We start from the raw sequence: 15,766 nt of genomic DNA, 5'->3' as shown, positions 1-15,766 counted from the left end.
TATGTGAGGAGAGACTAAAGGAGGCTGTAGGATTCAGGAAAGCATCTCTGAGAGGTTTGAAATTGTGATTGTCGAGGGGACCGAAATCACTGAAGTAGGTAATATCAGAATTGAAGATGATTACATTAGGTCTGAAAAGTAATTTAGGAATAGACTTATTTGTCATATTGAAGTAGTACTCTGGCACGGCACCTGAATTCATTCCCGTTACCAAGATTCCAACAGCCTCTAGGTGATTTTATATTATTTGTCATGGTTGTTTGGGACATGGCCACCATCCCTTCAGTATCTCGGTCTGTTCAGAACGTGAATGAGTCTTCTTGGTAGGGCCTCTTTATGATCTTAGTTCTAATGGTTCTGTGCCACAGTACCAAATCATTAAAACCATTCACAGCCAGGCAAACAGTGGCCTGATGCTTCAGGGCAAGGTGACTTAGAACATATGTCTGGGGTTGCTGCCTGTGATGATGGTGAGTGCTAATAGATTTAGTCTAGGAATTTGGTTAAAATCCAAGTACTTGTAACTTCAGCATGCAAAGGCCACATTTTGGAACAGCATAGGACTTACATTGTGTTTATAGGCTTTTACCAGGGCAGATGGCAATAAACCTTTAAGCCTATAAAAATGTACCAAGAAATTATTCAAACTGTCCTAAAAGCAGCTCTTAGTCGTCATACATTTAGGTCCATCACAGTTCTTAGTCAAAAAGATGCATAGATAGTTATTCTACTTCACCTCTATTAAAAAAGAGCTTTTATGTTCCACTTCAAGCATAGTTTTCTTTGTGCCAAAAGCAAGAAGTTTTTTTTCTTCTCTCCATTCATGTTTAGACGATTGGCAGGGGCGTACTCCCCTGAGGCATTACGGGACTGTTGTAATTTGACCTGTGTCTAATCGAATACTACTAAATCGTTTCCAAATAACAAAGCAGACAATTTAGTTTTGCCAGATTTGGGAGACCTTTTTGACCGGGGGTAAGAGTGAATTTAGATTACTTGCACACAGAGCGAGTGTCAAAATACAACCCAGCCTCAATTTGATCTAATAGATTTGGCTCTGTGTCTACTGATCTCTAGGTCTTCACATCTTAGCACGTTGTTTAATCAAACTTTCTTTAATATGGACCTAATAGGGAAAGTGAAGTCCAAATTTGTTTGTTTGGCACGAAGCAGTGATTTAATAATAAAAAAGGATGAGAAGTTCCCAGCCTTTCCGCCCCAGTGATCGGTTTGCTAGCAAGGAGTAAGAGTGCTGCACCACCATTTTTCGTAGGCATTCCCTTACTAAACCCAAAGTGCAAACTTTTGTTTGTAGCTTACCATATTCACTGGTCTACACACTGCTACAACACACTCATCAACTCTTTGGTTCTAGTATTTATATGCTGCAAGTATGAATCTCTCGTATTGTCAAAGTACTCACTGTGTAGTATTAAGTCGATTGATGCAAATGCAAAGGGCTTTGTTGTACCTAGAAATTCATATTTCACAAAAGGGTCCCAGGCCCTAGTAGTAAAATCCAACAGTAAGGCTTACTTCTGATCAGTGCTCACCTGACTTGCCCCATGTACAAGCCAGGCGAGAAAGTCTAGTGTAGACTGGCACAGAAGATGGCCATTTTCAACTGGAATTAAGAAAGACCGGTTATACAGAGTGGCAGCAAATAACTGCATACCGATACCCACCCAGTTGGTGTGTTGCCTAGAGAACCCTCCTGGAGCTCCTACCTAACACACAATGTGAGTGAAAACGACCTGTGCACAGTTACACCTAGGCACCACCTCAGTAGTCCACCCTGGTACAGTAGAGCACAGTGGCAGAATTCTGGATGTTAAGTGATAAATAAGTGTAGATTATCTCTAGATTCAGCCTGCCTGTTTGAACAGTTGTGGATAATATTTGTATGGTCTGAGGCGCCAGTATGAATAGCAAAGTGAAGTTGGTGGAAGGATCTCTGTCCTATGACGGAAATTTCTGGAGAAGCAGGAGGTGAAGGCACAGTAGGAAACCTACAAATCTCCTTTGAGGTCCCAAATAAACACCTTAATGTTTGGGGTGGGGTAAAGAATCTGTGAGCCGCCACTCTCTTCTGTTTGGGATACCCAGCTCCTGACAGGCAGTTACATTTTGTATGTTCCTAGTGCTTGACCCAAGTATATATGAAAACAATAAATTCTTGGTCTGTTTCTTCCAGGGAACCTTTGTGCTCTCTCTAAGATTTTCAGATGAATCCCTGAATTATTAAATTCCAGTGGCCCTTAAATGTAAGCGTACCCTTGAAACAGGCATCAACTTGGGAGCATCAGTAATGCGATGTGTAATATTGCAGACATTTGATTTCAGAAGCAGGCTGGATGTAGATGAGAGAACCTGTGCAAGCATCGTGGGTGCATACCATCGTGCACTTCCTCGTCCGAGAGTCCTGTATAATAATTCTTTGAGTTTATTTTGGTAGATTGTTCTAATAGTCAAAAGGTCCTGTTGGTTAAACCTACAGTGGACTTATACTTAACGTTCAAAGAATAGCTTCACAATTACCAGGGAGCACCAAACTGTATTCAGTTAATCAAGTCTAAAACCGAGATCTAGTACATTAGGTAGAGTAAGTGATTTGTCCTAATGATATGACACCTGTCCAGAAGGCTAGTTTTCAGCTCTACAGTGCTTGGTCAGCCATCCAGATTATGACTGGACCTAGGACCTCACTGAGAACCTGTGCAAAGAGGGGTTTGTCCATTGTAAGTCCAATACAGCATATCCATGCTATTACTACATTTGTTAAAACCATTGAAATGTATGAAACATTACAAGGCTAGACTAGAAGTATCCGCCTGTAGTTCTTCACTCAGGATCTTTGTGTATTTCATGAAAAGGGATCTGGACAATGTCTACAAAACCCCTAGGGCCTGTTTACAAAATATTTTTGAATGGAGCTATTTTATGTCCTTAGTAGAAGATAAGACTGTTCTTTCTCCAAACAACATTTACCATCGTATTCTGGAAGTGATAATGTGTTTTGTTGCTGTGTGCATCTTCATGCTTTATGTTCAGTTGCTTACTTTATGTCTATCTACAAGTGCTCCTACATATTAAGTCAAAAAAGCAGCTCAAGCCTTCAAAGTTCCCATGACAACTGACCATTTACCACTATCTAGGGTGGTAAAATAGTGCTGCTCTAGCACTTCAACCACTTAAGACACCAATAAGTCCAAATATGTGGCAGGATGCTCCCAGTGCTTACATTTTGAGCTATGACCCTCAGTCTGAGAACGCAGAGGGTCATCCAGCAGCAGTTGCGGTCACTTCCAAATCCCTTTCGTAAATGGCTCAGGTAGGTACAGCATGGTGTTGTTGACCAGCTGTTAATAGATGGAAAGTTCTGAGTCTTTTAACAGATCGAAAGCAGAATGATACTTCTTCCATCACATTAAATTGCCATGGTTCCTTAGACCTTTCTTCGCCTAGGAAAAAAAGTGCGTTATTCAAATAGTCGAGTTTTTGTAAACTTGTACGTATTTTCCTGAGACACAGAAGAAATCGGATCAGCTTGTACTGAACTAGTAAATAGTTTTACCTTTGCAATCAAGGTTAAAAGAAGGTTTAGAGACTACCCCAAGTTTTGTGGAATCTTGATGGCGAGTATACGAAATTTGTAAAATGGCAAAGTTTTTGATTGTAGAGACAAAAATATATACCTGTGCGAGATTGCAATTGAGTTAAACTGAATAGGATTTTACAGATATTGTGCACTATATCTGGGCAGTGGTAGAGACCATTTATGTACTTTTAGAGGTAGAGGGTTTGGGCAGATCAGTCGCATACCATTTGTCACTGGTGGGCCACCAGAGGTGGGATCATACAATTGTGAAAATCCACACCTGGAGACTAACTACAGAGGCACTCTCAGAGTAAGCATTTGAAGGACTAACTAAAGAAGGAATTGATAAATTGTCATGTTGAAGTGGTCATTGGTTGACATGGGAGTGTTGTGCGAATCCTTCAAATGACAGCGTTATGTATTTCAGCATTATACTAATTTAGAAGGGCACAAGCTTCCAGAATGACATCTAAGATGTTATTCATGCACTATAAGCTCACATTTTTCTCAGTGCCAACCGTTACTAGGGAATGGCGGAGATAAGGTGGCTTGGAGGATTTTTGAGATCAGTAACTACACAGCTAAGATTCATCGAGAAGCAGATAGGTCAGGTAGATAATTTGCATAACTAAAACAGGTAGAGAATTTTCAAATACAGTGATGCCCTGTATTGCAACATCTTTTCCACATTATCCTGCTCAAAAGTAGCCACAAATAGGTTAAAAATAATATCCTATCCTAATAACTCGACCCTCTTAGATCATCGGTATCACTCCGTCCACCTTGATGTATCCAAAACTGATTACTTATTCCATACTTTTAGTACTCACCCCTGACAAGTTGCCTTTTACACAACCTCCAGAATCTTCAAATCAGCTTTGATCCTCGCCACTTCACATAACTGCTTACGTGGAACAACTCCAGGATGAAACTCTTCAGCTGTACCTTCCATATACTCAGGAGAGTACCTTCCATATAATGAGTTGCACACCCAGCAATTCTGTCAGGATGGCCCAACCTGCCTACACCCAGTCCCCTTTGTCTCACTGTCTAACAGGAATACACAAATCTCAACAGCAGAGCCACTCAGTCATGGGACCAGGGTCACTGGCAAATGCACAAAAATGGTTAGGGCAGGAAAAAGCCAACTTTCTAAAAGTCAGGATTGTGACCTAAAATCTGACTTTACCATTAAAATATTTTTTTAATTATTCTACTGCGTATATACATGCCATTTCTACTCGCTCCTAAATAAACGTTAGCGCATATTAAATGTAATTTGGTAACCCAATGTTATCCAATGGGAGAGGTAGATCTCACATAGTGAAAAGCGAATTTAGAAGTTTTTCACTACAAGAATATGTAAAATGTATGTCCTACTTTTTAAATACAATGCACCCTGTCCCTATGAGCCTTTAGGGCCTATCTTAGGGGTGACTTATATTTATTTAAAAATAAGGAAGATGTAGGCTATATGGCAGTTTAAAACTGCACTACAGGCTACAGTTGCAGACTAAGATATGTTTTTAAAGGCTACTTTAGTGAGTGGCACAATGGGTGCTGCAGGCCCACTAGTAGCCATGTAGTGACATTTGCTAGGAATTTACAAGTAAATTAAATGTACCAGTCAGGTGTAGGAGAGAGTACAAGCACTTTAGCGTTGGTTAGTTCACAGAGTCCTAATGCCAACCAAACCAAATTCAGAAAAGCAGGAGGATAAAGGAAAAAAGTTTGGGGGCGACCATATAGAAAGGTGGGCCACCTCCAACAACTGGTTACTTTCTACCTAAAGTACCATCTGTAAAAACTGAGCCTTGAATTGGAGAGTAGAGGCAGTGTCCTCTCCAACACCATCAGAGCTAAGGGGTTACAGGAGCCAAGCTATCTTTCCTGTAAATTCACCCCCAAGTTCATAATGGATGAAATCAGGATCCTGAGGCACTTGAATGCTTTGTCATTGCATTTCATTATCTAGAAGAATGAAGTTGGCAAGTTGGGCTTCATTGTTGTGGCGCCTATTAACCCCAAGCTTGCCAGTTCCTGAAGGGATAGTCGATCAGGAGCTGAGGCACCCAATCGCTTTAAGTAGAGGCGAGCGTTGAAAGTTCATCTGTCTTTAGTCACTATATAGTAAGTAATTATTAGCCTTTTTTTAAACCTCCTCGTACATGCTCTTGTTCTGGGCTTATCACCTCCTACCTGCTCCGCCCCACAACCCACCCTCACCATTCCATTCCTGCTCTGTAAAGACGTGGGTGCAAATCTTATACATAAATAAAAAATACATTCATATATTTCAACAGTACTAAGGTTGCACATGTAAATGTATTATTTATTTGCCAGATTATGAAAAGTACAAACACTGCCTGAACAACCAGAGTACTGTAGGTGTAAAATGAAAAACGAATAATTGCGTAACTTATCAAAATCTAAAAAGTCCTTTCAATTGCAACAATCTTGCAGCATTTCAAGTCTTCAGAACCCCATTCTTAGGGATTAAAAAGCAGCAGCACAGTTGGTTTAATTAATGAAAATTAGGCAACAGACATAGGAGGCACAGAAAAGAGATAAGTTGTAAAGAAATGTGGCACAAATAATCTGTGCATGTCAGTCTTTACATGCACTATCACATTAAGCAAGTGCTTTTTTATTTTTTCACAATTTTCTATAGTGCAAACTCGGCCCGAAGGTATCAGAGCGCTTTACATGATCACCAGTTGCATTACAGACAGATGTTTTCATTTTGTTAGGTACAGGGAGATTAAGTGATTTACCCAGAATCCTAACTTTACTACTCCTAAATACTTTTTGTGTATACCGAAAGTCGTAAACTTCGGATTTTGTCTCAGTTTAGGAGTAGTAAAGTTAGGAATCCTAACTTTACTACTCCTAAATGGCTTTTGTGAATACGGAAAGTCGTAAAGTTAGGATTTTGTCTCAGTTTAGGAGTAGTAAAGTTAGGAATCCTAACTTTACTACTCCTAAATGTCTTTTGTGAATGCCGAAAGTCGTAAAGTTAGGATTTTGTCTCAGATTACTTTTGTGAATCAGGCCCCATGTCCTTTTACCAACTACTGGCCCCTATAGGTTATAAAATCCATACATTTACTAAAAGAAGAATATTTATCTCAAATTGTTCTTTCAGCCATGAGGTCGGGACATGGACATTGAAGTGGTTTTACAAATATTCTGCCGGCATATAGAGTTTTGCATGCTCTCGGATATTTAAGCAACAGGGAAGTCACCTTCTGACTTAAAAAAGAATGCTTTGAAGCTAAACAAGGAGTACATTAAATAGGAGAAGTTGTAGAACGTAGTTGTGACAGTATACTCATATTGACAAAATGAAAGAGAGCATTTTTAGATGTCAAAAAGTATCTAGTAATTCTTGATATTAACTAGTTCAATGTATTTTTTACAGACACTGTTGCCCCCCTTCCTATGCTTCAAACAACATACAATCATAGGGCTACTGTACGTGACAAATGTAGTGTATGTGGAAAACTAACAATTGATTATTAAGTGTGGTGTTCGATAAACATTTTGACTTTAGAAATATTATATATAATATATTTACTTAAAGGAGCTTTCAGCCAGCACTCTTTATGCATTGTTCAGTTGTTACTTCCACTCTCTACAGCATGCATCATGGGACAACTGGTCAGCCCACTTAAGCCATTAGCTACCTTCACTATGAATAATAGCATTCTGTTCTTTCACACTGAGTACATCCACACACAAAGTAGTCCCCTTTAGTACCAGGGACAACTGTGACAATGTGTGTGTTCGAAACAAAGAAATGTTTCCTTTTAGACCATTTGTTTTATGTTGATGAAGTGTGTGCCCAACAACCCCCACAATGAAGTTTTACAAAAAACAATAACAAAACAAAGCAAGCATTGACAAAGCAAGAAGGTTGGCAGACAGGACTGTTATCTTTTTCAGTGTGTATGTATATTTGATGTGAAAATGTCCTGAGGTTGATAACTTTTTGAAGGCTTTCTTAAAAGCGTTAGAAACCGTGCTGCTTGACTAGATGGCAAGACTGAAACGTGTGCATCTGCTGGTTGTCTCAAACAATTGTACCATTGAAGAAAGCGGACAAATGATATACATTATGGATATTTTCAGCAGTTATGCTGGTGAAGAGAAAGATAGCCAGGAATAAAGAGTCTGCAGGATTTGGGTATAGGTCTTTCTTAGTTATGCTGAATTGGCTGCTACAAGACCACTTCACTATTGGCATTTGTGTTCCAGAATGACATAAGAAGGCTATGATCAAAATGAGGTACTGAGACAACTTACTTGGGGTATTGCTCATTTATAATTGCATCTAAAGATCCCATGTTTCTATGTACCATATGTTCAATCTGTCCAGTAAATGAAGCCTGCTTGGTATTAGATCTCTAGGTGTAACTGTGGTTGCACTGAACAGCTACAACCGAATATTTCCTGACAGTAGGTTAGTTACACAAAATAATGCTAAAACATCTAATTACAAAATGTGTTATGTTTTATTTGATATTGTATTCATTCCCTACTTCGAAGTGACTTCTCTATATTCTGAGATCATTGAAGTAAAGGCCACAGAAAGTTAATGTAATGCTGTTTCTATTTCTTCCGACTCTCTAGATTGACGAGCTTCAACACACTAACAATGACTTAGAGTTCCGCATCTTACAACTGCAAGAGAGTAAGGAGGCAGTGAATGGTCAAGTGAAAAATTTAACTCGCAAGAATGAAGAACTGTGTAAAGAACTGACTGAAATCGACAAACTAGCAGAACAATTGGAACGAGATAAGGAACTGGTGATAGATACAGCAGAGCAAGAGATTAAATCAACACAGGTAGCCTACATGTTGTTATCAAACCTAAGACCTGTCTTTGGATTTGTGCTTATCTGCTTCCTCCTCATGTAGCATTTAATAACACGCTCTATATCCCCAATACATTGCTGTATAATCTAAGTTCCACTAGCACGTTTGTTAGCCGACAAAGCTAAATAGCTCTTCAACAGTCTAACTGACATTTATGTTGCATAGCTATGCTTAATCTGGATATAGGCACATCTGAGGTTGAACAGGCCACAAGAACCCATTTGTCTGAAAAAGAAAGCTGAGATAGTTCCAGTTGTATCCCTGTTAAGGTTGTTACTCTGTAAAGTATCAATTTCGATTCCAGCTTATTCAAAAAGCTTTCCTTAAGCCAGGTTGTTCTCACTTGCTTAGACAAATAAGTCTGTTTCCATGCAATATGCAAATGAGTGAGTGATTGAAGACTTTTGAGGTACAGTCCTATCGACAGGCATATTTAGATGCTTCATGGCTGAGGAGGTGTTGTGAGTTTTCGAAGCAGTGAGTTTTCAGTTTCATTCTGAAGGCAGGAAGGATACAGATGGCCTTTCGTGTGGGTTCCTGGACTTCTTATCAGCATCTGCTTTTTGAGCCATAAAGATTTCTGGCGATTTGGAGAAGATTTCATTTTATAGAGCAGAGGGAGCGACCTATGGCACAGCATCTTATTTCTTGAATTAAGAGGATGATTTTGCATATGTTTATTTGTGGGTGAGACAGACTGTGTCTCCACACAGAACCGGTGGGCAATCCTCAAGGTGGGTTATCTGATCCTATATTTTCTCACCAAGTACATGTTTGGCTACATCATTTTCGCTCACATAGAGTCATGTTGAAGGAGTTATTTTATTATTCTGCAAGTCTATAGTTATTCGCTTGGCTACCGATTTGTTATCTGACAGCATGAAGTAGATCAATAATTTGCAAAAAATAGTGGAAAATGTGTACTACACTAACCAATGGTATGATACAAGCATCAAATCTCATTGCTGAGATGACCTCTAGGATTTTGTTTTTGAGACTTGGTGTAGTGACCTCCTAGGATGGTAGGTGGGGTGAGTTTCCTGCTGGCCAATGTTTTATTTGGAGCTGAAGGATACAGTACCTCTGTTCTTCTTGAATTTGAGGAAGCACCTGGTTATCAATGTTCAGAGAGTGATCAGGCAGCGTTCCAAGGATTTGTAATGGTTGCTTGTTAGGAATGTACAAGTAGCTGTCATGGCCAAAGAGTAGCAAGGGAATGGTAGTTGCTGCTAATCTTAAAAGGTAGCTGGAACTAGGTATTCAGGAAAGCTGGAGATGGGACATGGGGAGGGCACTTTGGACACTCTGAAATGGACATTTTTGTAGCCTGTTGGAAAGAGTCACAGTTAGCATATCCATGAGTGGTTTCTATTTTGTATTTTGGTAATTTTTAGGCATAATATTAGTCAACGAGATGCTAGTGAAACAGATGAAAATGACATAGCTTAGTGTGAATAGATCCGGATTTGTAATTGTTGGTTACATTTCAAATATACCCGAGTCTTTAAGTTGAGAGGTAATCTACTCCAGAGCGAGGACATGTACACAGAGAACAACTTTTCACGATGCCAAATCTTGAACAATGGGGGAGGCAAAAGTGAAGATGCAGAATTGCAGGCAGTACTTGTTTACTGCTCCTTTGAATAAACTTACGTTTATTAGTTTACTCATTCACAAGTTGTAAACGCTAAATCAGATTTCCCACATGAATGCTTTTCCATCATTCTTTCAGAGCCTGGCAGCTTTACAATCCAGGCTGTGAAATTGCATTTTTCGGTAGAAAGAGGTAATTTCTGAGCGACATTTGAGAAGTTTTTGGGCTTTTTAAAAAGTATTAGTGCTCTTACATACCTTCAATGCTAGGCCCCACTACTACCAATTGACAGACTGCCTTTAGCCTAACCATCCAGACCAGTGTACTTTAGGACCAACATTTGCTCTCCACCTCTGTGCTAACATTTTTTTTATTCTCTTATTGCCTATACTTTATACTTTGGAGCCCTCAAAACTTATAACACATGACGGACAAATGAACACATTTCCCTCATCGAAGTAATTGTCGCCGTAAACACCAGAACTCTCCAAATCTTCTTAATATGGTTCAAGTTTGCTCAAGGATGTATGGCCTTCAACAACTTCTTACAGCTCACAAGTCTTTCCTTGGAATTTCCCACTCACCATATTCTCTGCATCATATTCTCGTCACCAGATCCCCTTTCTACATCACAACATTCTTAAACACTGGATTTAAACACTGGACTGCAAGCCTAGACTATAGCTGTACTGTAATCCATTCACATTTAAAGAACTAGAAGCCAGGAATCCCCTTTTCCCAGATTTAAGAGCACAAAGGGAGAAAGAAATGTATTGAAGTTGTTTAAAGCATTCCTTTTCCACCAAGCTAAGCAGTCACAGGACCTGTGCCTCCATAGCCTCCCTATTTCAGCTGTAAAATTATTATTCTCTTATAACAGCTCACTGTACCTTGAAGCATTCTGACAATCACACATGGTGTTCTAAATTTCCCAAACTAAATAAATACACTCTATTTCCAGTTCTACAGCCAACATTTGTAAATTTCTCTCAATAGCATAAAACCGAAGGTCTTTTAAACCACATATTGAGGGCTTTTAATGTTGAACATCTAAACATTATCAATATGTATTGTTTTCCAGGTTGAAATTGAACACAAGCAAAGAACTATTGAAGTGCTCGAGAGTGAAAATCAAGATTTGCGTTCTGTAAGTAAAATCTTGACTCCAAGATATACATACACTGAACAGTACATTAATGGTGGTTCTCAACATTTACAATTAATCTTGATGAGTCTTGCTATTTTAAACTACAAGTTAAGTGCACTTTTATGAGCTAGCTGATTATTTAGTATATCAAATGCGAAAGTTGTATCTCATTAGATATTAAAACTTTAATTTGCTGGAGTCTAAATGAACTGGAAACTGATAGATTTACGTTCTCCGAAGGTCAATTTGAGGAATGATGACTCTGATCTATAACTTTTTGCCCATGAGACCATGAGCTGCCCAGTAAAAATGTGTTTTGTACTGGTGTGAGTGAGGGCATGAGGAGATAATACCTGAAATTCTTACAGATAAGGGTTGTTACCTGCACTTGACACCCTGATTGGAGCCTGCTCCCTCTCCAAAAGTATTGACAATCACTACTCAACCTATGTCATGAATAATGTTCCAGTGCATTCTAGGCCTTGTGTTGCCACTAGCTGTCATTCCTGGTGATTGACGAGGATACTGGGAGCAAAGAAAATCTGATATACAAACTATGTTTTTGACTGTATTTGCAGATAAAGGTGCAAGATGGAGTCAGGTATTATATATGCGGTCTTTAAGGCAGCTCCTCCGAGGCAGACCTCTACCGTATAGTAAGGGCGTACTGGACACATGTACTGGAAGAAAAATCACAGCCACATTGGAGTGGACACTGAACAGAACCTGAATCACACCTGCTGGCCACATGACCCTCTAGGCAAAAAGGAAACCAGGAAGCAGATTCCTAGACCCTGCCTGGTCTGAGCTGAGAGATGCCTTACCATGGTGTGGATATGAGACTAGGCCACATCAATTGCCTAGTGGTGGGAATAGGGTCATATACTGGACTGAGGCTGAAGACATAGTGCTCCGGGCTGAAAAGCATGGCGTAAAACATAACAGAGACCACCTTGGCATAGACAGATGTTATGAAAGGCGTTAGGAACATAGCAAATGATGAAAAGCTTCCATGACATCAAAACTCAACCTGTATATACAAGATGCTTGAATGCTCATTTAACAGACGCACCATTGCCTCAAGCATGAATACTTCTCATTATAACAAGCATTGAAAATGCAATAGGTCTCGCCTTTGATTAAGTTAAAGCCATTTGCTTTGCTAATGGTATTGTATAGCAAAGCAAAGCTTTAGCTTAATAAAAGGCGAGACCTATTGCATTTTTAGTGCTTGTTCAAGGATGTTGTGATACTTTTTTTTTACAGGCAGCATATTGCTCTTGTGTAGTGCATAATTCGAACTGAGTCGCATCCAAGTGTTTATAACGGGCACAATTGAATTGTGGCTGAAAGTAGTGTGCGTTTCTCTGAATTCCTGTCAGGGGCAAATATGTGTTCAGAAATTGTGGTTGTTCAATCTTCAGCGCCGCTGCAAGGCACACAGAGCAATGTTCCGGTATGCCGGTTGCCGTTGTGATTCTATGCAAATGTGTGAGATCAGTGGTTCCGAGTACTCTCAAACCTTTCATTTAGGAAAAGAAATGGTAGCATTTGAAGTTGCGGTCTCTGATTTCCCTTGCATTTGTCTTATAAAGGGGAGTAATGGGTTAGCGTTGTGTGTAAAAAAACTTATAGGGAACCTGTTAAGATGAACGCCCTTGTAATTTGTCCCTGCAGGTGGATTCTGCTGAGACGATTAAACCTTTTATTGGATCAACGCAAGCAATATATAGACTTGACCAACACATGTTAGCTTCCGGGTCTAAATTATCCTTTTACTGGGATAGTGTATGTTCTTTTGATTTGCCTCACAATCGAAAATCTAAGAAGCATAGATACTACATTTGTATGTTTGCCCCCAAAAACCGTGCCATATGCTCCAGAATGAAAAAAAAAACCACAAGTTCCTCCCACTCTGTGCTTGTGCAAAGCAGCCTTGCAAAGCCTGTCCAGAATGAAATATTCTGTCTTCGGCTTCACTTCCTGTGTAGATAATGCCCGACATCAAAGGTGCCTCCGCCTCATCGGCGCAGACTAGCATCCCTGTTCCAAAGGGACATTCGGTTAGCTACACCTGACCGGCTTGTGGAAATGTATGCAAGCACGTAGGCTGTTATTACCGCTGCATATAACGCGCTGTACAGGCAGGTACACAATCTTCAGAGCAGGCAGAATTGAGGGTTACAAAACAGCATGCCTAAAGACTATTATTAATATTTTTTAACATTATTAATCTTTGGCTATAGCCCTGCTGTCTACACAACGCGGGCAGCATCATGGCCTCCGCTTCAATGGAAAGCAATATAGGTGTATTTAAGGGGGCACTAGTGAGATCTTAAAAAAATTCTGCAGATGGCCGGTTAACGATCTCGCATGCAGACAAAAAACACACAGCTTAGTAGGTGCGCCAGGGGACGCTGCAGCTGCAGAACTTCAGAGGGGGAATTAAAACAGAGGACAAGAAAATAGGAGAGCAGAAAAAAACAAGATACGGCTTTACTTGAAGCTCCCCCGCCTGCACAAGTAAAACAAGCGCGGTACCACAAAATCAGCCGCGTGTTTACTTTCGCATTGCGTTTCACTTTAAGTGAAAGCGCGATGCGAAAGTAAACACACGGCTGCCTTTGCCAAAGCTGAGTGAGAAAAAAAAAGTGCATAGGGACAAATGACGGAGAGAGTGTCACGCCACCTGTAAAAGATCAAATCCCGGTGTGCTTGGCCAAAAGGAGACAAGGCGGCGACAAGGATGGACTAAGAAGTCTCCTTTACAATGAGAAGCCAGGGTTTTGCATGCAAAATGACGCGAACGAATCAAAAAGATGATCGGGGCTTCAACTCCTCTTCCGAGAGCTTTGGAATCTGTATTCTCCAGCCAAGCCCTAAAAAGGGAAACAAATGGAAACCACAGCTAGTTACTGACATGGTGCATCTTGGCTCTCCCATAGACTTGCCTCAACTTACACTTCTAAAACACAGATACACAATCCCTCATCCAAACCAACCATCTGGTGAAGAACATACCAGAATTTACACACTTGTGGCAAACCTACCAGTTTTATTGCTTATGTTTGAAAGTATTTATTATCCAGGACAAAAAAAAGTGCAATCAAGCAATTGTGCTCTTCGAGAGCGTTCAACCATTATTGATGAGGCTCAAAAGAGTGGCTCATAGGGAAATGGGAGGAGGAAGAAATTACTCTTTATGCAAACTCTGCTCAATGCCCGTGCCACTGAATACTTCATCTAAATTTCCAGCTACCTTAATTCCCCAAATCTGAAGTCTTTTCCGAGCATGCCACAGCCCCTGAGAATTAAGTTTTCCTCTCTCAACAACAGCCTTAGCTGTCTGTGGGTCTGTAAAGACATAGCACTTCTCTCTGCACTGCACCTTCAGTTTTGCAGTGAAATGAGCCATCAGGACTGGCTACCAGCAACTTCTTTGTAAATTCTGGAGTTCTTATCTGCTCTTCTGTATCATCCTGCTTAGGTCAGGAGACACCATCACTCTGTTCTCTATGAAGGTGCAGCCTCCCTGTCGTGATGCAGATTGTGTAACATCCTTTAGTTTTTGCAGGATCCCGAGCTCCACAAGGACAGTCCCTGCCACCGCATGCCTCTTCTTGGGCCTCTCCTGATCAGTTGTAGCACTTTATGCAATTCCAGAGAGGTGACATCCTTATGCCCAGCACCTCTGTTCACAGAAGATGTGTGATCACATCTATCCTGTCTTCTCCCTCCTCCTCCTCCTGCAGAATACCCAAAATACTTAATCGATTAGCCCTTGCGATGTTGTCCTGTTGTTCCACCTATTTCTCTAACTGAATTAGGGATGTGACAGATCACACTCTGAAGTTTCCTTGATGTTTCAGTGCTTCATTTCAATGTCAAATAGAGATGGACTTAAAAGACATGCCTTCAAGTTTTTCAGCATTTAAAACACTAACCATTAGAGCCTCCCTAGAGAGATAAGTCTCAAAGCGATTCGTTTACCTATTCTGCGAAAGCAGCCAATTTCGCAATAGGACTCATTCAGGTTCTATCTTCTAAATTTCTGGGACGAAACAAAAAAAGTAAAGTAAAAACGTCTCAGAGAACATTTTATCAGTCATGTCATGAAACTGAGTGGCATTAGTTTAGAACGAAACTGTCAGGGTAGAGAGAAGTTCATGGCCAACTACTTATTTCATGTCTGCAGAGCCTTTCTGAATTCAAGGTGGCTCATGGAGACTGAGTGAGGGGGAGCTTCCCTGCAATGACAAGGAAATCTTTGAAAAAGGGGGGACCTTGGTGGTTTGTCTACTGTTGAAGATCTGTTTTGAGAAATCTTACATACCTTCAAGCGTTCCTCATCTGGTCATAAGGTTATTGAGCCTCCATACGGGACCAGCTTTGCCTGCAAAAAACAATCTTTAATTTTAATTAAAAGAACCAATGTATCATGTTAATCAAAAAAGCTTCTAGTGAGCTGGTGTATATTTTACTAATAGCAAAACCGGGTTTGGGCTCAAAACAGTAAGGCCAAGCCTCAATTTAACAAAGAACTACACAA

General features: G+C 40.2%; 1 protein-coding gene across 3 annotated transcripts in view; it reads left to right on the top strand.

Moving 5' to 3' along the window:
• TSGA10 (testis specific 10) overlaps nucleotides 1-15,766 on the top strand; it is a 529,263-nt gene that overhangs the window by 111,059 nt on the left and 402,438 nt on the right. For all 3 annotated transcript variants that reach the window (XM_078658208.1, XM_078658209.1, XM_078658207.1), the window contains exons 2-3: nucleotides 8,231-8,446; nucleotides 11,152-11,217. In XM_078658208.1, coding sequence (XP_078514334.1) covers nucleotides 8,231-8,446; nucleotides 11,152-11,217 — 282 coding nt within the window. The remainder of the gene's footprint in view (nucleotides 1-8,230; nucleotides 8,447-11,151; nucleotides 11,218-15,766) is intronic.

The sequence above is a fragment of the Lissotriton helveticus genome, chromosome 8, assembly GCF_964261635.1.
Source record: "Lissotriton helveticus chromosome 8, aLisHel1.1, whole genome shotgun sequence".
Taxonomy (NCBI): Eukaryota; Metazoa; Chordata; class Amphibia; order Caudata; family Salamandridae; genus Lissotriton; species Lissotriton helveticus.
The sequence above is the reverse complement of the archived record's forward strand: the minus strand, read 5'-3'. Positions and strand labels throughout refer to the sequence as shown.